Consider the following 22,302-nt stretch of genomic DNA (forward strand, 5'->3'; position numbering starts at 1 on the left):
GTATGCATATAATCATTATCAAGTTTCTGTAAGCAGAAATACACCAATAGGTTCCAGTGACACCTGTGCATGGAGCCAGTCACAGTGTTATCTGCAAAACTATCCAGCAACCCGTAACACTGTGTCAACATCTGCACATCTAGTCTCGGGGGGCACATCACCCTGTGGTCTTTGGCAAATTATCTGCTCTCTAGCTGTCTTCATTCAGGCATGTAAAACACACACACACATACACGCTTACCCCCACATACCAAAGTTATTTTTAGGATAGCCGCTGTGTGGAAAGTCTCTTTTGTCTATTTGGGGCCAGAATAGGATCAGACTGAGAGATCACATGGAAAGCTTGAAACTTTATAATTCATGTGTAAGCATGACAGTTTTGAAACTTTTGTTTTTAAATGAAAGACTTCAACATTGCTACATTCCACCTTCAGTAAGCTATGGTGCTGGAAGGTTTGCTCACTATTCAAAGGTTTTTTGCACTGCTGCATAGGTGTAACACAAAATATATATTTAAGACATAAAAAACCAGATAAAGATCTCAAAAAGAAAAAGAAATAATAATTATGCTGCTAATTGTTTTATAAGTGAAACAATTCAGTCAACTGGAAAAAAAGATGACCCCCAACTTTTTAATTTATTGGCACCACATAACTTACCAACTATAGTTTTGAACCAATAACAATGATTGATGGTGTTTCTATAATAAACATACCATGACTGAATTATTTCTAAATGGCCAATTTTTTCTGTCATTATATGCAAGAGAAGGTTATAGTAGTCTTTTTTTTCAGCCATCTGACCTACAGATGGATTACTCTTTGCTCTATAAATCTCAAGAAAACTTCAACCAGGTACTTTCTCTGGTGTCTTGTTTAAAGACATTTTCTTTTTTTAAAAACTGATTTAAAAGTATACTATTAACTTGGTCATGCCTAGCAACTTGTTATAGAAATATTTCAGCCACCTGTTGAATGTAAAGATGATCACCATATTAGCAATCCTACTTAGCTGATATTACATATTTCTTCATTTAAGAATCACTACATTAATACATTTATAATATATATTTATTTTAGTCCTCATTAGTGCTGCGACTTTAATGCACTGACACAATAAAAACAACAAAAGTTGAAACAATACTGTAAAACATTATGCATTTATCAGCACTGTGGAATGAAAAACCAAATATGCTCTCTGAATTACAGTGTTTACATGAGTAAACATCAGAATGTTTGAGTTCAAAAGCGGTGCAGGTTGATCTACGAGTTACTTGGCCTTCCCACTCCTTTGTGTGTTTAGCTGTGAAGTTAGGAACCGTGAAGTGGTGAGAGCAGCATGTAAGTGAAGTGAAGTGGAGGGAGAACTGAAGATGGAGCCACCTGTGGCCCAGTGTACGTCAGACGGCCTTTCTAAAAATATCAGATTTACGTAGCCGTTCCCTTGTGTCGTGATTCTATTTCCTGCTAAAAGCTGATACTCATGTAAAGTAGGCAAGTCATATTTTTTGTAGCCTGTAATGATCCCTCTAAGGTATAATGAAATTGATGTGCAGTATATTGCACCTCCACTTCCATAAATAGGTATTAAAAGAAGATGGATGTGTACTTTGTTCTGTATGAAGTTATAGCGTCTCACTGATATGGTACATTCATGTTTCCTGCACGTGTAGACGAGGTAAAGTTTTGTCAGAAAGTTAGGAGGAGAATTTTTTATGCATTTGTTGTTCAGGTGTCGTAACCTAGATTTCGTAGATTAAATTGCAGCACTAAACATGTGATGAAAAAAGGGTTTTCATAAAAATCTTGAAGTAAAATTCATATGTACTTTTTAGAAGATGTTTATATCTTTCATAGATTAAATTAGTGCAAAAGTAGGTTCTACATTACTAATGGACCAAAACCAGATTTTTAGTTGACTTTTCAAATTAAAGATCCCACATATGCAAAATAAGAAATTCAGTCCTCCATATGGAGGATTAATGCTTCTTATTTCTACTTAAACTGGCTTGAAGTGCCTAAACAATTCATCAGGTTGATAATTTAGACCTCTAAAGTAAAATTTACAGATACTCCTTAGAATAAAAATTTTATAGATATTTACCAATAGAATTAAACCTCTGTGGAAAAAAAATGGTTTTCACTGTTATTATGGATTTATTACCACAAAATTGGGTTGTAAATTCATTGTCAACCTAGACCTGTATTGAAAAAAGGTGTCACGGTGTTTCAAAATGAGGTTCACAGATGATCTTCAAAATTAAAGTCCTGGGTCAGATTATATAGAAAGTTGCTTCAAAAACCACTGATGTCTTGAAGGAACACCAACCACTACTAAGTCATTGCTGGATAGTTTTTGGTTCTATGTATCTTATCTTTATTTATTTTTTTTTTAAAAACAGCTAAACAAGAAATCTAGAATTGTGTTCAATGATACACACATTCTTCAAAATTCTAAATTACTTTAGCAATATATTCGTTGTTTTTCTTTGCCAATTGGTTTGTCCCAGCTTGGAAGCCATCGCTGACAGCTGTTCAGCACCTCTCCAAATGTGCTCAGCAGGTTCCAGACTTGTGTGTGAAATGTCTGTGACCGGATCAGACTACTGTTTATATGGCCTTGCAGATTTCATTTAGCTCAGAGCTAGATATTTTGTTAAGCACTAACTGACCTGACACGATGACAGATGTCTCCAAAAGGGGCAAAGTCTTTGCCTCTTTTTCGAAAAGGTTTGTGTTTGTGTTTCAGGAAGATGTCAGTCAGACTACCAGCCTTTCCTGTGAGCTTTATTCCTCTGAAGTGAAGAGTTGGATGTCACTCAGTGAATTTTTGCAGGAAAAAAAGTAAATCATAACCGTTATTTGAAGTGGTTGCAGGTTTTAAAACACTTATTTATTTGTTATGCTAATTGTTTAACAAATGAAGATAGGCATTTATCTCCACCTTTAAAATGAAAACAGGTGGTTCAATTGTGAGAACCACTCTAACACACTGCTACATAGGCTTAATAGGCTTTTACTGCTTTTTCATTGCACTTTTGTCTGCGTTGGTAAGACTTTTTTTTTTTATAAATGTGTAGAGATATACTGATTAAAGACTCACACATATTTTATAGTTCTGACCTGCTATTAAAAGAATAAAATACCACAAAATATTTCTTCCTCCTTTGTGGACATTTGTAGGAGACAAAGAGGGAGGGGTCAGAGTTACACAGCTCTGTAGTTAAACTTACATTCAGATCCAATCACAGACACAATAAAAGACTTGATCAATTCAAATGCTTCTTTCAACGTACTTCCCTTAATATTCAATCAGGGCTAAGTAACTGCTCTGCTATAGGTAGTTTCAGTTTTGTTCTGTTTCAGAAACTGGTCAAAACATTAAGATAAACTAAATAATAATTGTACTTTTTAGTGCATGTACTTTGTAGGGAATCAGTCATCAGTAAAGGCTATAAGTAGCCGTTAACTTTAGCATCTTAATTTCTTAAGATGCTTAATTTATTCTTAACATCTTAACAAATTAAGATGCTAAAGGTTCATCAAAACCCTTAATCATTTTCAGGTTTACAATGAGAGCTGAAACAAGGACAGAGCTATGAAAGGAATGGTTTTTCATGTGTGTTAGTTTTTGTTACTTCAGATATCCTGAAGTCCTGCAGTTCACCCCAACATTGTGAAGCTGATTTATGAAGAGTGATTGATGGGTGAATGTGAAGTTATGAGGCTCAGCATTATTTTTCAAATGCATTACACCATAATACAATGAGCCCATTCTGACAGTATGCCAACCCTACTAGGTTTACTATCCCACACATGCATTCACAATCAAATGCTAGTAACGGATTACTTGTGCTGTAGTACATGGTTGCCTCTAAAATTAGAATAATAGACAAATTCCATCTTTTGTTGTGGTTTAGTTTTAACTGTGATGCGTTTAAAAGCAATTTTTTAAATCAAACTTTAGAAGATGGACATGTCATCTTACAAGAATGAGTCACATTTTCATGATCATTTCATTTTAGGTAAATTAGTATTCTTTTGCAACTCTTTGGGCATCAGTGACTTGTGGGAAACAATTGACTGTAAAATTTTCTAGACTATAAGAGGACTTGAACATGACATGGTTTCCAGAAATTACTGAAAGCAGCAGCAGGAAACATTTTAAGTTAGGAATTTAGTAGGAATATCTCAAATAATTAAGAGGGTATTACATTTGTAGTAATCTTTGGTAATAACAAATATCTGTATATGTCTTGTATTTTTAAGTAAAGTTGCGATTTAAAAAAAAACCTCTGCTCTAACTTCAAACTTTTCAGTTAGTTTTAAGACCAAAAGTTAGACAAAACAGCTTGAATTACTGAAGGCCTGCCAACATGCTCTCACTGTCCCTCAAGGTTGGAACACAAATTGGTTCCCATAGAGGTAGAAAATACCAACTATGTGTTAGCAGCCATAGCCAGTATCTAGCTCAGATTCAACTGCATGGTCCAGTAATACAATGGCTCATTATTTAGAGTCTCTTGCACACAGAAACACGACACACACGCACACCCCCACAATGGGGCAGTTTCAGGCCATCAGATTAGTGAGGACTGACCCTTTCCCCACCCTGAAACGACTTCCCTTTTCTTCTTGACCAATCAAAACACTGGCCTGACAGAAACTGTAATGTGAAACCAGGGGTCCCAGTTCAACACTTTAAACCTTGGCCACAGCTGGAGGGCCACCAGAAACAACAGCTGTGGTCCTTCACACTCTCTCAATTTCCTTCCTTTGCTATATACTGTTTATAACCGCGAGCCCCTGGCTTCTCGAATAGTTTAATTGAGCAAGATACAGCTGTGCACCTCTACCGAGCTTTGTGGAATTTACAATGTGGACTACTGCTGTAGGTTAGCCATTTTTGTCGGCTGGGGTGTACGTGTGTCACACTTTGTCTATCTCAACTATACACGCTGTGGATTTACAACCTTAAAAGCTAACTAGGTTGCATGTCGGAGCTTGTCAAAATATCCTGCAGGAGCCTACCAAGGGCCCCCCATTTCAAGTGTGGACGGTGGATGACGGAGTGTCTTCTCTTTCCTCTCCTCTTAGCTGAGCGCCGGATCCCCCTGCAGCTGTGAGGTCAGCCCTAACGGCACAAAAAAGAAGAAGTCCAAGAACCTGTAAGTCCTCTTTTTACAATCCCTGAAATCAACTTTTATAAAAGTGTCTCAATACATATGAGGACGAGACTGGCTATAGCAGTGTGGACGTAGCTCATAGTTAAGGAATTTGTCTTTAATGCTAATGTAAACAATGATCAGTTTCACACACTGAGGAAATTTGAGGTGAGTTTCTGTAGTTGAAACATCAGTAAGGTCTCCAGCATTGTATTAGTTTGGGTGAGAAGAGTTCATTGTACTGTCCCTGTGAGAATATTTTAAGCTTAAACTGAATTAAAGACTATTTTGGACTCTTGTAGAAACATTCACAAACTCTAATAACCTCTTATCAGGTAAATCTACTCAGTGGATTGGTAAATGCAGGATGTGATGCCATGTTCGTGTCCGACATTGTCAGAGGTGTGAAAAATGTTTGTGTATTTTCTGGTGTGTCAACACTTCTGGGATTCATCAGCTGTCCTCCATAAGATCAGAGCACATTATTTAGACTTATAGACTATAAAGCAGAGGCTGTCCGCAGGCCTGCTAGCTGCCTTTTTGTTCTTCCTGTCAGGCTGTTTTTGTACTGTTTAGTTAAACAGCAGATTAAGCGATTAAAATTCCAGTGCTTTATTTTACACCGGTAGTCTAGACTGTTTTTAAACCAACAGTTTGCAATGTTATAACTTAGTTTAAAAATTGGTTTCAGGGATAAATAAATGACATGTAAAATGTGAGATTTGTTTTTAAAGTATTTCATAATGAGTTATGATTTTGTTAATGTAAATGACAGGGTTGAAGTATAGTAAGATGGTTTTAATCATAATATAAGAAAATGAATTATGCCAAGTAGGAAAAGAGCATAGTGTTTGATTTTTGATTGTGGGAATATGATGGAAAGTAAGTGAGGTATTAAAGCCTGTCACCATCAGACACAGACAAAGACAAGCAGCAGATAAAGATTCATCTTCAAGTTGGCTTCATTGAGAAAAACTATAGTCAAATCAAAATCCACAACTCTTGAGCAGTGTTTCAAAAATGATTCTATGGATAGATTACTTTGTTTCAAGGTTTTTAGATATGAGATGGATCAAACAGTGCCTTGCACTTTTCATACACATTTGACTTTGTGTTTACATTTTGTCCTATTCACTCACAGCCAACAGCCATAGACAATACTTATATTTTCACTTACATTTGCAAAACTTTGCAAATGTGCAGCCCAAAATTTTGTCAATTGTTTTTTGCAAGGTAGCTCTAGTTTGGTCAGGCTGAATTGAAAGGATGTGTAAATATCCATTTTTAAGCCTTGCCATAGATTCTCGACTAGATTTAGGTCTGGTCTGGACTGTGATTGTGATGTTATTAAGTTACAAGTTGGCTCTATTTAATAATAGGGTGATTTGTGAAGGCAACTGTTCATACTAAGTTTTATTTGGGGTATCACAAAATTGGCTTGATGCAAATATACATCTCACAATTGTGTATTACTTTTGTTGGTCTATCACATAAAATCCCCCCAAAACACATTTAGCTTTGTATCTGTAACACAAAATTCATAAACTTGCATAAAGACCTTTCTGAGACTTTGTAGATCTAAACTCAGGAGCTGTAAACATTTATTGACAGAAAATGTCAGCCAACTTCATGGATCAACAGGAGTGTTGGACTATGTACACATTCTTATCACGGAGCAGTCTATACTTCCTTCCTTGCTATAGTTCTATATGCTGAATGGTGTGTTTGTTTTTTTTACAAATGTCTGATGAGTTATCCAGGTGCAACATTAGCTTTAAGCCTTCACCTCTACAATGTTTGACAAGAGACATCTGTTCTGCACAGTTGCAACTTCAATGACAGCTGCATAAAGGAGAATAGTTTATCTTTTGTTGATGAAAAGTAAATCTGTCATAATGCTGCTCTCTTCTGTCATCGTGAATCAATAAACTGAGTTATAAAGCTTCTCATCCATAGTGGACTTTGTATGTTAGTTCAACTGTCTTTGTGCCCATTGAACTGACAATGTCTTAATAGATATGTAATTTTTAAGTTGTATCAAAATATGTCTTTTACATATTTATGAAAATTGTCATAATGTCAAGACAGAATAAAATGAAACGGTTCCTCTGCCTCCTCCCTGTGGTCCTACAGCATTTTACAGAAATACACAGCTCCCAGTCAGAAGCAACTATTCAGAGCCACAAGGAAATTCTTAGCGCAGTCAATCATGCTTGTGTATGCATTGCTCAATAGTTGGGAAACAAGTTACCGTTACAGGAAAACTGTTTATCCTCTATCTTCAATGGCCATGATAACAAGCATCCACAATAAACTCTGGTGTCTAGAACTAGCTATAGCCTAGCAGAGAGCAAGGTGGAGGGCGTGAGCAATGAGGAAGGTCTTAGCAGCGTCAGTCACGCTTGTCAGGAAAGAGTGAGAATTTTAACAAATATGTAAGAATCATAGTTGTTTAAAAGTTACATACTGCAGCTTTAAACTGTTTCCTGACATTTTTCATCTGGCTTGTCTGAAAGCCACCAGTTTTATCTGCTCATTCACAGGAAAGTCACACAAATAAACATGCTCTGGACACAATATCTTTCAGTGTGACTCAGAGGAATACAAATTCAATATCTTGCTTCTATAGATTGAAATCTTAGGCTTCCCAGCTACGCATGAAGGAAATGAAATTATTTCCTCCAGATGTTGAAGGCTGATAGGTAACATACAGAAAGAGCTACGGGAGCCAAGAGATGTACGTCAGTGTGTTGAAGAAATATAAATGCAGCTGCAAAATCTGTTGAGGCTATTTATAAGTTTAGACTGTGCTCTCTAACCTCTGGCCAAAATCATTTTTGCACTATCTCTATCCACTAAAGATTTCTTATCTCATTTTCACTAATAATTTGCAGCTTGTGGTTTTTGTGCAGGCTTCAGATCCAGTTCACATTGAAAGATGGCAGCTTAGAATCAGTTTCCAATGCTGTGAGTATGTAAAAAAAAAAAACTTTCAGAAAGAAGCAAAATGATCCCTTGGATAATAAAAATAGTCTCAGTCGGCTGGTATGGGACAATTTTAAAATTCATTAAGCCATGGTGAGAACATACCAACTATGACGCAAAGGGAAAAAATGTTTGGCGATGTGCTGGAAGACATCTGATTCAGAGTAGCTCCAAGTCACAACTTACTGGCCTGTAAGGATCTGCTGCTAACATCAAGGTGTTAGATACCACAAGGCATCTACAGAGATCTTGAAGGATACAAGTCTTGGTCAGTCAGTGCTGTTTTCACAACCTGTGAAGGACTAACAGCATGTTAGGAAGGAGTAGTCAATATGTTTTTTGCTCATCTGTGGAAAAATACAAGTGCTCCAACTACTTTAAATGGCTACTTTTATTTGAAATTTCGTAAGAAAAAACAGCTGTGTTTATTCAGTTTTTCAAATCAGCTTTTCTCAAAATAACCAATTAATTCAAGATTAACATCTGTTTAGAAGTTAAACTATGTCTACATGAAGGACATTGACATTTTTCATACAATTGAATCTGTATTTGTACCAAGTAAAGACTCTTAAGACAAAGGTATTTTCTAGATGTTATCTGCTTGTGACTACAACTGCACTATATATAGAATCCCAATCACCACTGCAGCATCAATATGTGCAAAATTGCAATTAAGGCAAGTGGATAGAATTTCTGAGCATTAGTTTCAATTTTCCAATGGAGTTTTTACAAAGCAAAATACTAAAACTCCCAGAAAATGATGGGAAAGAGTAAAGAATGTAGTTTATTCACACTCTATGCCATTATACATTCACCAATGATATTGCATTTTTTTTGTTTTACTAACTCTGTTTAGAACTCCAAAATTCTGAACTATCCCTTTAAGATGTTTTTGAGAGATTTTTTATTATTATTTGGGGTATCAAGAATCATACTAGACTGATTTCACTTATTTTACAGTCCTAAGCAAGCTCACTACCACAACATACTCGCCAACATCAAAATACACTGCTCAAAAAAATAAAGGGAACACTCAAATAACACATCCTAGATCTGAATGAAAGAAATATTCTCATTGAATACTTTGTTCTGTACAAAGTTCCATTTGCACAACAGCAGGTGAAATTGATTGTCAATCAGTGTTGCTTCCTAAGTGGACAGTTTGATTTCACAGAAGTTTGATGTACTTGGAGTTATATTGTGTTGTTTAAGTGTTCCCTTTATTTTTTTGAGCAGTATATTTGCCTACTATAAAAGAGATGATATATGTTAAGAGTCAGCAGGCTTAAATGGGCTCTACCACTGTTTGCTGTACTGGTCAGTGAAACAGATCATTACATTAGTCAAGCTTTGTTGGAGGGACAAACTTTATCTAAGCTTAAAAAAAAAAAAAACAACTCTTCAGACCCCAAGCAGAAGGAATCTGTCTCCTGAGTGCTGCCTGTGGATTGGGTGAGCCTAGGGTCCGCCTTCTCCAGACCCCCTGTACTATATAAAGCTCCAGCAGAGCCTCTCGGGGGTGAGAGGAATGTGATTGCCAAACAAATCCCTAGGTCCTGACCGCTGCCACTCCTGACATATGCTTACATGCAGCTGCGTTCATGCCAGAGCCAATGTTTCACACCATGGTCGACTTCTCAGAGAAATACCTGGAAAGGTAAGAGCAGGACTGTGGATTTTTCGCTCCAGATTGATTGAAGAAGGATTTACTTGATGTCCTGCTGGACTGGCCACATTTAGGGTGGTTTGCAGGCTACTTGACCTCTACTTGGATTTCATTTGACAGTCTCAGTGAGGAAGATGGAGCCCCCTTGAGAGTGAGGTGCTGGAACTATTTTGGAGGAAGCGGCTTTAACTTTAACTCGAGGCTGTCCCTTTTTCCTCTTATAGTCAACCTGGATTTCAGGGAGAGGATTGCTCATGTGGTCTTTGAGGCAGAACAGTGGCTTTGCTCAGAAGTAGAGTTATTTTTAGGGTCTTGATTGACGGAAATTGTCAATGTAGCAGTGCTATATTTAAGGAGTAAATTTGGGACAGTTTCCTTTTTTCATTTTCTTTCTAGGAATATGGCAAAGTGATTCTCTTGGCTACAAAGCACTGTGTATGCTTTTCTTTTTGTTGGGTGTTGTGCTTTGAAATTGTGTATTTTGTGGTAATTTCAGAGCTGTTTGTTGCTAGATCTTTTAAATAGAGACTAACTTGTGTATTTATTGCATAAAGTTCGAGACTTTGTAACACTAAACTTGACCCATCGTACTCCAACATACACAAACACACAAATAGGCCCACACTCAGTATTGTTTGTGTGTCATGTCCTGTATTCAGTTCACAAGCACACAGCCTTTGGTCAACAAACCTGAAGTAGGACTGACGGCGTGCTGGGATAATGCTCACCATTTGCTTTGCTATATCATCTAAACTATATTACCCATTACCGACAAAGTGGCATGCGGTGATTAGGCATGGGAAATGAAAAGGAAGGTTGCAGATTTGCTTCCTGCACGCATGTGGTGCACTGGGATCTGCATTATGTCTGTCTGCAGCTCTCCCCACGTGCCACCGGAGCCTTTCCCTGTGAGTGCGGCCTACTTTCCGCAGTACCAGGAATAGCCAGAGGGTTGCTATTAGTGCATCTAATGTGAGCCAAGCAAAGAGGGAATACAGAGCTTTGGATAATTGCAGAGCAAAAGACCTCTTGCTTCTTTGCTCAAGCGTAAGAGCTCTCATAGATGGACATGAGCGGGCAGCGAGGTGGACGTGCTGCTAAGAGCTTGTTGAGCAGCGGAGCAGAAATGTCTGGCTGGTTATTGCAGATCAAAGATCATCTTAATTTGATAATTTTTGACAGGACAAAGCATGTGTCAGCCTCTCAGCGGATCAAGTTAAGTACAAGAGGTTAGTGGGTGTATTAAATCAAATGGAGGGTGATACATGGCTAATAGTGTTAGGACCAGACTGGAGTGGGGTGTGTGCAGGGAGGTGGGGGGAAAAAAGCAACTTAACATGGAGAGGTACTCAAAACTAATAGCACGAAAGGAGGAACAGAGAACACTTGAGAAATCAAATTAAAATTACTGACCCAGAGAAAACGGCACGTTGTTGTGCTTTTAGATGTCAAAAATAGCTGCTCCTGCATGTGACTCTATATCAGATTCCCGTTTTTTTTTTAACTCTGTTAAGCCTTGAGCTATTTTTGAAGCTTTTAGAGAAAAAAATCCAAATACCATCAGTAACAGCTCCACACATTTGAGAGGTCAAGCTGAAGTGGCTCAATGGATTAGAGACACTTGGGGAAAATTCTGAAAAGTAGCAAGTCTACTTATCCTGATCCCCAGGCCTGTGGGGTCATAGTTTTTGGTTATTTGAAAAGAAAGAAATTAAATGAAATTATTTTTATTATATTACCGTTGCTCCATTGATTTAAGATTTTGTTACTGCTGGCCAATGGATCCATCTGTTAAGATGGATAGCCACGCAGTTGCAGACCAAGCACCTTTTTGAAAACACTGATTGATGCGAAAGACTGATGGATAAAATAAACTCCTAATGCTGGATCACAAGATTAAACTTAATGGAATACATTAAATTCTTCATTTATTTGGTTTGATTTTGAAATATAATAAATACAATGTTTGATTAAGTATTTCTACATTTACTCGTTGAATTTCATATTTAATAAACATTCAATGAACTGAATTATTGTAATACTGTTGGATATTAGTTCTTTGGGGAGGGGGTTCAGTATCCAGTGATATCCACATGGTGGCAGAAGAGAAACACAGATTTCCCTTTAAGTGTCTGTTGTTTTGACATTACTGTCACATCACTCTCACATGAGCTCAGCCTGTTTAAATCCAGACATAAATAATAAGGCATCTTTTGTCAGGCTGAGAGCCAACTTTCCAGTGCTTTTAAAATATAAATTTCTTTTTTGCTCACATGCTTTGGCAAGACAGAGATTTCTTTTTATTTTAAAACAGCTGTCATCCTAATTGCCTCAAGTCAAAACCCCAAAATAGAATTATCTAATAAGTTCTACTCTTGTATCATGAGGTTTTTTTTTTACAGGATGAGAGATGTTATAACAGTTATAACATAACCTTCAGGCTTTCAGGACTGTGCTATTTTCAGGTATACAGCATGGCAAGGAAGACTTGTTGTTTTTCTATAGCCGAAAGCTCTGCATTCGTGCTCAGCAGTTGAGCATCTGGATTTGAGACTGCTTCAAGCAGGGCACTTGTGTTATTTCAGTCAATGGATGACTCATCCGGCTGCGTGGGGAGGCAAATTTTCTCTTTTACCTGGCCTTGGAGATTGTAAAATAAAATAATAAAATACCTCCTAAAAGGTTCATTTCAAAAGGTTGAAATGAACCTTTTCATTACGTATATATATGGTGTGTGTATATATATATATATATATATATACACTGCTCAAAAAAATAAAGGGAACATTTAAACAGGTGTTTAACACTTAAAGTGTTCCCTTTATTTTTTTGAGCAGTGTATATATATATATATATATATATTTATATATATATATATATATATGTGTGTGTGTGCTTAGGCCTGGTCAGTTTTGAAAAAGCTGACTATTAGACCTCCTTACATATTTAAACACACACAAATCAATCTCCATACAACATCCCACTCATGTGGATATATCAGGAGCTCTTCAGCTGCTCCTTGTTACAGCTCATCTATTCATTTGTTCAGGCATGTTTTGACTTCCCCTGTCCCGCAGTACTAAGAAAATGAATCTCCATAGCTGGTTGTGCTCTCTGTCTTCTGTGAAACCACCTCACTTTCCAGCGTGCATAAACAACCTCTTCTCTATCGCCTTTGTACATCAGCAGAAATTTTCAACACCTGTTTCTGCCATGATAGCATCAATTAGGCAGGTACGAATTTGCACTGTTGGAAAGGGTCTCTTGGAACTGGTTGGAGAGGAGTTCTCTCATCAGGATTCATGTGTATTTATGTACAGTATTTGTACTACTCTGTAGTTCTATCTCAGTTCATGCTAGCTTGAATGAGAAGTGTCTATAACAGGAAGTGCTGCTTCTTAATTTGGGGGGATACATGCTCTCTTGAGGCCTGTGGTTTGGGACAGCTCGCCGTGATTAGGCCTGGGCAGCACACGAGGCTGCTCTGCATTATTAGCAGGCCAGTCAATCCACAGTGGAAATCAAAAGCAGGGACTCAGGAAATGGGTGTTGAGTGAGGTCACATCCCAATGAGGCAGCACGTGCTCCAGGTCGGGAGAAGACAGGACACGTACCATGGGATTATGGGAATGTGCAGAATCCTATTGAACCACATGGGTACCAGGAGCTGGGTTTCTACTGCAGTAGAGTCTTAATGTGCTCATTTGCGTGAGATGGTTGGAAGAAAGGTGATCCGGAGGATTTTAGATTCGAAGTCTGGAGGGAGTGGAGATGTTACTGTGGCCTATTGCCCCTACCTTGGTTCAACTTCTGCTCTGCAACCTCTGTGGACACATGGAGGACGGTGTGAGGAAACAGATGATTGAGGACTGACTCTCTCCTCCTCTGCCTCATTTGCTTAGTCCCTGTCGAGCAACCTGCCAGGGACACTCTACCAAAAGGACCGAGTGAGATATTAGATTGACAAAAAGACACCGACGAGAAGTGGGGAAGAGGCGATTTGCCTTTCGCAAAGCTGTTCCACCAACATACCTCAGCTGAAGGCTACAATGTACATTTCCTTTTATGTTTTATGGTGTTTACTCGTTTGGTTTTATGTGGACTGGCTTTGAGGCTCAGCTGATGATTCCATACTTTGGATTGTTTCCATTGTGGATTACGGGCTTGGAAACTTATCTGGCTTTCTTTCTGTGTTTTCTCTTTCTTCTCCATTTTCAACCTTACTCCCCCACCCCCACTATCCTCCTGCTTTTACCTACCTTTCTCCCGTTTTTCCCCTCCACCGTATTCCTTTCTCTCAGGGCCAAAGACATGAAGAATCGGTTGGCTTTCCTGCGGAGGAGGAATGAGTCCCCAGGAAGCAACCCAGCCGGGAAGTTAGACAAATCTATGAAGTCAGTCAAGTAAGTGGCCACTTCCTGACAGCGTGTGCATGTGGGCGTGAATGTGAGGCAGGTTTGTGGATCCGACCCTGTGTTGGAAAGCAGACATGTGGGCAGCAGGAGAGACAGGAGCGTCCCTGTAGTGTGGCATTCAAGAAATGAATGAGAAAAATCAAGGCTACAGTACAGTTTGCAAGTTTTCCAAAAACTGTATTGCATGTATTAGTAATTTCATAAATCTTTTTAGTTACTAGTTGCACACAGTGCAGCATACGGTGATCTCTGTTTTTATAGTTTGTCTACAAAACTGTATAAACATGTAATCCTTTTGCATAGTTTCATAAAATATTTTTGAAATAAGTGGTAAATATGATTTTGTTTTCTACTTTTTGCACCTCAGAGAATAATCTGAGGTCTAAAATTTGCTCTCATAAGCATACAAGGTTTGTGCTTATAATTTGTCATGGACAAAATGCCAAAAACAGACTAAGAGTGAAATGTTCAGTATTTGAAGTGTTTAAAATCATAAAATACTCAGATGTTCACACTGATTTATATGTCGGTTCGATTGCCTAATAACAAAACATTTGTCCACAATTTCCAAACTAAAGTGGCTCAATTTGGGGCCTAAAATGTGGATTCCATGAGGGGAAAATGTTAGAATGCATTCATTGTAAGCATGAGAGGCACCAGAGGGCAGACACACTCTGTCAGTGGTGGGAGGGCTCTAAAACCCAGAACACCTCCTGATTGGCTGTCTGAAACTCCCTCCCTCTTTCTTCAAACTGGCATTGCGAGGAATTATAAAAGCCGACCCCCACCACAGAGAGGCAGACAGACTCATGGCTAAACGTACTGCAACTTCTCACCAGCTAGAGCTGAATGTGTCAGACTAAACCGGAGCAAAACATCAGACAGGAGCCATCTGCTCACACGTTCCCACTCATCTGCGCAGCGTAGCCTTAAATCCTGCGGATGGGTCACACAATGAGAAATCTGGCTGAAATGGGCTTGTTAAAGAACCGCTCTGCTTTCATCTGCAGGCCCACCCCAGAGGAAGCACTCAAATGGGGGGATTCGCTTGACAAGCTGCTGGGGCACAAATGTAAGTTTCTTTTTCTTTTTTTTTATTCCTTCTTTCTTATTTACTCACTTTGCAAATTAAGTGTTCAGCTCACTATGCATGTCTTAGAGGGTTGGGAACTAAAGATGCATATGGATTACATGCTCATACTGCTGATCTAAGTGGGCAATCTGCTGCATAATTCCTTAATCCCAACATACAAAGTCCACAGTTTACAAGACAATGTGGATTCCAGTGAGGGGAAAATGTTAGAATGCAAATGTTAGATCTTAAAACATTTAGTTTGCCCTGATTATGGCGTTTCTTTTGTAATTGACAAAAATCCAGCTCTACATCTGTTCCTCATTCGGTGCTCCTGGCCCCTTTATTCCCCCTCTTCTCATTTCCTCTCCTCAACCTCTTACCTCACTGCTACTCACCAGAGTGAGGTAAGAGATGATGGCCTGCTCCCGCTCTGCTTATCAGCATGTGTGATTCATGGGAACGGAAAAGGTGCAGAGAGGAGCTGTGGGTGGACTCGGTTCCTGCCATTCTTTCCCCTGGATGCCCTCTTCCTCAAATCATTAACTGGGCAGAAACTTAAAAGGACCGAACTGCTGTAGTTAATTTGTTTCCCCTTGAACTCAAAACCATCAAATTCCTTGTTTGCTGCCAGGGCTGATATGATAAATATTAAGAAGTGACAGGATGTTATGGTCGTTGATAATTTCTGCCATGTTGAGCGTGTTTTTTTTTCACCTCTCACTTTATTAAAACCACATGGCTTGAACTATTTTAGGAGCTGAAACTCCAAGGAGGGCTTAAATGGGGAGGTTACCATGGCACTTTAGTCAACTCTTCTCTGTTTATTTTCCTCCCTCTCAGATGGTCTGGCAGCCTTCAGAGCTTTCCTGCGCACAGAGTTCAGTGAGGAGAATCTGGAATTTTGGCTAGCATGCGAGGAATACAAGAAAATAAAATCGCAGTCCAAGATGGCCTCAAAAGCCAAGAAAATCTTTGCTGAATACATCGCTATACAGTCATGTAAAGAGGTAAGTTGGTCAAATGGATGTTGTTGCTTTGAAACAGCCTCATTCTTGCATATTTTCTCTTACAATTTTCTCACTCACTATCCTTTGCAGGTCAACCTGGATTCATACACTAGAGATCACACTAAGGACAACCTACAGAATGTGACACGCTCCTGCTTTGACTTAGCACAAAGGCGGATATACGGGTTGATGGAAAAGGACTCATACCCCCGCTTCCTGCGCTCGGAACTCTACTTGGACTTAATTAACCAAAAAAAGCCCAGCGCCACATCGACCTCATCCTCCTCATAAGAGACGAGGAAGGACATAAGGAGAAATGAAAAATGACGACAGACACAAATGGGCAGACTTGGAAAAAGAATCCCCAACAGTGGTTGGGGTGTGAGCTTCATTGTTTGCCTTTTTGATTTTGTTTTTACGTGTGTGTATGTACGTCATCCTGTTCACTATGATTTCTGTGATGTGTGAGAGGAGATGAGCAAAGTTTTGGCACTGCAAAGGAATGTAGTTTACACAGTTACCAGATAGATGGATGGATGAATGGGTGGATATTACGAAATTTACACACGCCCAAAAAGCAAGGGCTGGAACAGAAATTTAACGCCTGTCTGATCACTGTTTCTGATATGTTTTTTTATGCTAAGGTCAAAAAAAGATGCATTTGTTTGTGTTTTTGTCCAATCGTACTGGAGAAAAGGAGGGGGTTGAACCAAAAACCCTGCAGACATGAAGACAGTCCGGTACTGTTTTTGTCAATTTTTCCCTTTAACTCTGAGTTTAAACACTCTTCTTGCCCCACCACATTCTCCTTTGTAAAGGAACTTCACCGCTGTTGGTACGATTAAAAGGTCATTTCTTTCTTTTTGCCCTTTCATCAGAGCTTTGGTAATGGAGGTCGCAAAGGTGTTTGAATTATAATTACCTTTCTGTTCAAATTTCCATTCACTCAAAGCTTCTATGAATGGCCTTTTGCTTTTTCAGTTCAAGACTGGACACGTCAGCGGAGACAGATAAGCAAAGAAGATGAGCGGATGAACCGGAGTTGCATTCAAACACCAATGTGAGAACTACTCCCTTCCCAAGCACATTAAAAGCTTGAAGCCTGAGTTGGACAAAAAAAAAAAAAAATGACGACTTGCTTCCTGCCTCCAAAGACTCTCTACTTAAAGGAACTGAAAATCCAAAACTGAACATCTCCTTTAACATTGTAGCTCATTCTGGACTAATCAGGAAGCATTCTCAGGACATTGCTATTACAGCTTGGTTTATCTTCTTCGCTGTTACTGGTTTTCTACACACGCTTGTTGCTTTTTTTCCCACTACACTTTAGGGATCCAATCTGCACTCCCTTATCCTTCTGCGCTACGCACAAAAGTTGCTCATTTCCTAGCAAAACGAAATGATTCATGTGTACAAAGGTTTGCCTATTTATTTAGATTAACTTGCTGGATGCTTCTAAAGACAAACCTTCATGTCTTCTCAAGCACTCGCCCTAAAGCTTTTTACTTTCCTCTTAACCACCAAACAGGTCCAATGTTGTCCTGATCTTTATAAGTGCAATATTTTTTTATTTTATTTTTTATTTTATTTTATTATCATGTTTGGTTTGTTCATTTATCTAGATAAATTTGGATTTTTAATGGGGAAGACAGCTTGAGCTCTGCATTACCTTTTATTTGTTAAGAGAAACATAGTTCGAGCTATAAGGTTGACTTAATGTAAACTTCAAGATGCATAAGTAGTTTATTGTGTTTAAAGCAACTGATTCTGTGTTAACACCCTAGCAGCAGGCAGCTGGGGAAGTAATGGTTGTAAATATAATTCTTTAAGAAAACTATGTGATAACACATTAAAAAAATGAACAAAAAAACAACAGGTCTCTTCTGGTATGAGTAAGGGACGCAATTGTATCTATGTAAATACAAGAGACTCAAAACTATAAGATAACATATTGTTAAAAATAGGTTAGAGCAGGTACCATCTGCTCTTTTTTCCCTGGTCATACACTGCTTGTAAGGAGTTTTATGAAATGCATTTAATCATTTTCACTGTTTACAATTCAAAATGCATCTCCTATGATAGCAAGTGAAAACAGTAGAGTACATTTGGTGTCATTGCTAATGATAAATAAACCAACCATCTGATAAAGTAAACTGTCTAGTGTCAAGTTTTTTTTAAATCATGATGAGTATGCACATGGATGAGGTTCATAAATGTTTCAAAAGATCACACTTTTTAAATAAAAGGCAGATGTACAGTGACTGTCATGAAGCAACAGATTTTAATGGTTCATCATAATATGGGTCAGAAGTTTATTCATCCATTGCATTAAAAGATGCAAATAAAGCCATTAAATCATACTACCAAAATTATTTATTTTAATTACTGACGAAATGAGAAGAGGGAAAATTTTTGATCATAGTTCCTTGAGTCAGATATTTAGTTAAAATAAAATTACAATCACTTCAAGCACAGATAATGATGTCATGGCTTTGCAAGATCCAAGTAATTTAATAAAATTTGATTTAAAGTGAAATGTGGATATATTTAAGGTGCACCCCAAACACCACACACTGCTTTCTTATTTGATGCCATGAAAAAAATCAAAATGCACCTTCACTATTATGGATAAAGGATGTCTACCTGTAACGGGCATTCTTACATTTGAAGGGAATAGAAAGTGAAACCTGAGAATAATATTCCAACTGTGAAGTATAGGAGTGGCAACATCATGTTGCGTTGGGTAAAATAGATAGCATCACAAGAAAATGTCATCATGTGGAAATATTAAAGAAACATCAGCAGACAATATCAGCCAGGACGTTACTGCTTGGGTGCTGTTGGGTCTTCCAAAGCACCATAACCACACCACCAAATTATTTACAAAGTTTCCAACAAAGTCAATGTTTAATGTACAGTGGCCATTACAAGGCCCTCAAAAATATGTGTGAGCAAAGTGGTTTACACCAACACTTAAAAAATCTGTCTTGTTAAAAACAGACCAATATTATTTTACAATAGATTTCATTAACTTTAACTGATCATTCAATTTGTTCACTAAAAGTATTATAATTTATGAATTTGAGTTAAAGCTTTAGATCTTTTCACTGAGCTTCTTTGCCATCACACAGTTAAATTCAAGTTAATGGCCAATTAAATTGCATGATGAATGAGGATCAACTTCCACTGAAAAATGCTGTGTATCTCAATGGCACAGCCCTTCAGACTCCAGTTGATCAGGACGAGCATGTGAATGTAACACCCGGTCGAGTGTTGGCAGGGTTATTGGAGAACGGTGGGAGGAAACGGCAGGAAGTCTCTGAGGGTTGTGTGGATTAGTGTGTGTTTGGGGGTTGGTCAGTCTGATTTGGAGCTGGATAGTGTAGTAACTGCACCTAATCTTCTTTACCAGCTGCCATCTGTTTTGACAAACATGGTTTCTTTCTCCACAAGTGTTTCTTGCTCCACACTGTGACTGTTTCTGGAAAACCCATGCTCGGGAGATTTAGTTTTTCCACTCATTTTGTTATACCTCACAATAGTCCCACTTTGAAGCCAAGTTTCTTTGCCATATTCTTTTGTTCAGACTTCCTTCCTCTCTGTCATATGTGGAAACCATATCGAAGTGTCTGCCATTGTTTTTCAGCTCAGCTTTAATATGTTCAAGCTTATGTTTCCTCCTGTGATCTCTTATGTCCGGCAGCTTCAGATGTGGCTGTCTGCCTTCACAGTTAAGAAAAATCTATAAATAAAGACCATGACTCTTGGTGTCAGACAACATCTTAATTATATTGGCTTATTTGGTGGCTTACCTGCACGAGCCATTCATTTAAAAAGAGCCTGAAACAGAGAGGCATTTCACTTCCTCTAGCTGAGTGAACGGTTTTCTGCCTCACTGCATATTCAGCTAATTTCTGTTGTATGTTTGTATTGACAAAACAGTAAGACATTGTCAGTTATACACATGTAGTAACAATTGTCATGTGGATAGCTGGGATAGCTGACACATAGATAGGATTAGACTTAGAGTAAGGAAAAACGCTAGTTTTTAGCAGCAAGAAAAAAGCAGGTACACATCAGAAGACCAACAGTATGACTTCATTCTAGATTCAACGGAGCATTGAAAGGGCTTAAAATCTTCATTAATCATTAAGTCTCAGATCAGCCTACTCTTTCAACTTTTGGCAAAAAGAAACATCATAACTTCCCAGCTGTCCCTGCTGACTCAGTCAACTCATGCGGAGGGACTTTTTAAAAATAATTATTTGTCGTTCACTAAACTGCCTGTGTCACTTGTTTTTATGACTCAGTTGCACAGTTTAGAAACAATAAATATAGTTCATTTTAAATTGATCTTGATCTGCTCTGTGAGGCCTTTAAATGCATGTTCACAGCTACGTGGTCAACATCAATTCAACTCGCAATTAGCTTTCCTCACGGCTGTTCTTGGACTGGCAAAACTCTGAAAAAAATCATGAATTGTAGTCAGAAAAATGTGGTTCCACAAGCTGTTGTGCTTAGTGATTCCCTTGAGATTATAAGTATAACAAAAGTTTGGGTTTAGGTATCAAACAAGAAAACGCAAATGTGACAGATGTGCTTTGCAGTTCAATAGAAAGGTGTTCACACTATATACTTTTTACACATACAATATGTTTTGTTGTGTTGTTCTTCTGATATGCTAGTCTACAAATACAACAACAAATCATCCTCTTGCAGCAGAATCAACTCCCTTTTTATTGTTTGCTGTTTCTGTTGCCTTGAAAGGTCAGAATTTTCTTCCAAGAGGATAACACACTCCAAGAGGTTTCACATAATAACAAAGCATGATCCTTTGAGGATATTTTGTCCATTAAAATAGCTGTGTGTACAGTAAACAAAAAGAAAAGCATAAGGATCGGGAAGAGATAGTTTTTCTCGGTGCACTTAAGTTCATGCACCCGCTTTGATCCATCATATTTATAACTGATGTTTCCACTTTCGCATTTCCTTTCATCAAATGGGGTTTAGCGAAGCAGCTTGTCTTTATGTGCTCATGTTTTTCTTGCACTGTATCTTAATCCTGCCTGTAATTTAGGGATTTGGGGATTTTCAGTTCAGGACTTTAACCAAAATAAGCTACATTTCAATGATCTTCAAATTAAATGTCGAGTAGTACTAACTGAATCTCCACATTTACTTGTATTGTTTATTTTAACAAAGTATCAGTTCCAAGATTGCTGTATCCCATTTCCCAAGTTCTTTGTCTCACTGAACTGTTTTGACATGAACCCGGTTAAATGTTCCAGGAGGGCTAATATGAGGAAAAGCAGTGATGACACAGAGCTAACCAGACAACAGAACAGATTTTAAGTGAAGTCCCTCAGGCACAGACAAGCGTAGAGATAACACAGGTGTTCCATGGCAAAACACTTTAAATGACGAATGCTTGAAAAAACTCTAAGCTTCCATAATGCACCTCACTAATAGGATTGCAATGAAAAAATATCTACTGACATCATCGTATTACAGCCTAATATACTCCAACAGATACTCAAATCTGCCACTGTGTGGAGTTTTTGTGTTCTGGTTGACTTTGTTACCTCAGTCATTTTTGCATTGACCATCTGTCCCTCTATTTTACATAGCATTTTTCAGTATGTAGAAATTTAAATTTTAATAGATCAGTTCCAAACCATTCATAATAAATTACTATTTGTGTCTGATCTCAACCTTGTGGTTTTTCTAACATTTTCCTTCAGTGCCCCCGTCCTCGCTCCAATGTTATGAGCAATGGGGACTTTTGCAGAGACCCCTTAACAATGTTTTTTTTTTTTTTTAAAGAAAAGTTATTTGTTATTTTGTTATTTTCATCACCTTGGATTTTTACTGAGTGCAGAAGGATGCTGGTCATGTCTTATAGAAGTATGTTGTCCTCAGACTAAACTCCGAGGTTGGGTTTTGTTGAGTTTTGAGTCAGAGAATCTAATAGAATCCGGCTAAAGTCAAAA

The 22,302-nt window shown here is 38.1% G+C and overlaps 1 protein-coding gene across 11 annotated transcripts in view; it reads left to right on the top strand.

Annotated features, from left to right (window-relative positions):
* Positions 1–18,465, top strand: part of rgs3 (regulator of G protein signaling 3) — a 133,339-nt gene extending 114,874 nt beyond the window's left edge. For 7 of the 11 annotated variants that reach the window (XM_023338425.1, XM_023338417.1, XM_023338416.1 and 4 more), the window contains 5 exons: positions 5,097–5,167; positions 14,117–14,218; positions 15,241–15,302; positions 16,146–16,312; positions 16,403–18,465. In XM_023338425.1, coding sequence (XP_023194193.1) covers positions 5,097–5,167; positions 14,117–14,218; positions 15,241–15,302; positions 16,146–16,312; positions 16,403–16,603 — 603 coding nt within the window. In that variant the 3' untranslated portion in view covers positions 16,604–18,465. Of the gene's footprint in view, positions 1–4,715; positions 4,895–5,096; positions 5,168–9,668; positions 9,807–13,121; positions 13,867–14,116; positions 14,219–15,240; positions 15,303–16,145; positions 16,313–16,402 lie in introns of those variants that run through there. The other 4 variants (XM_023338424.1, XM_023338422.1, XM_023338423.1 and 1 more) reach the window with 4 other exon arrangements.
* Positions 18,466–22,302: the final 3,837 nt, after the last annotated feature.

This window comes from Xiphophorus maculatus, chromosome 8 (genome assembly GCF_002775205.1).
Source record: "Xiphophorus maculatus strain JP 163 A chromosome 8, X_maculatus-5.0-male, whole genome shotgun sequence".
Classification (NCBI taxonomy): Eukaryota; Metazoa; Chordata; class Actinopteri; order Cyprinodontiformes; family Poeciliidae; genus Xiphophorus; species Xiphophorus maculatus.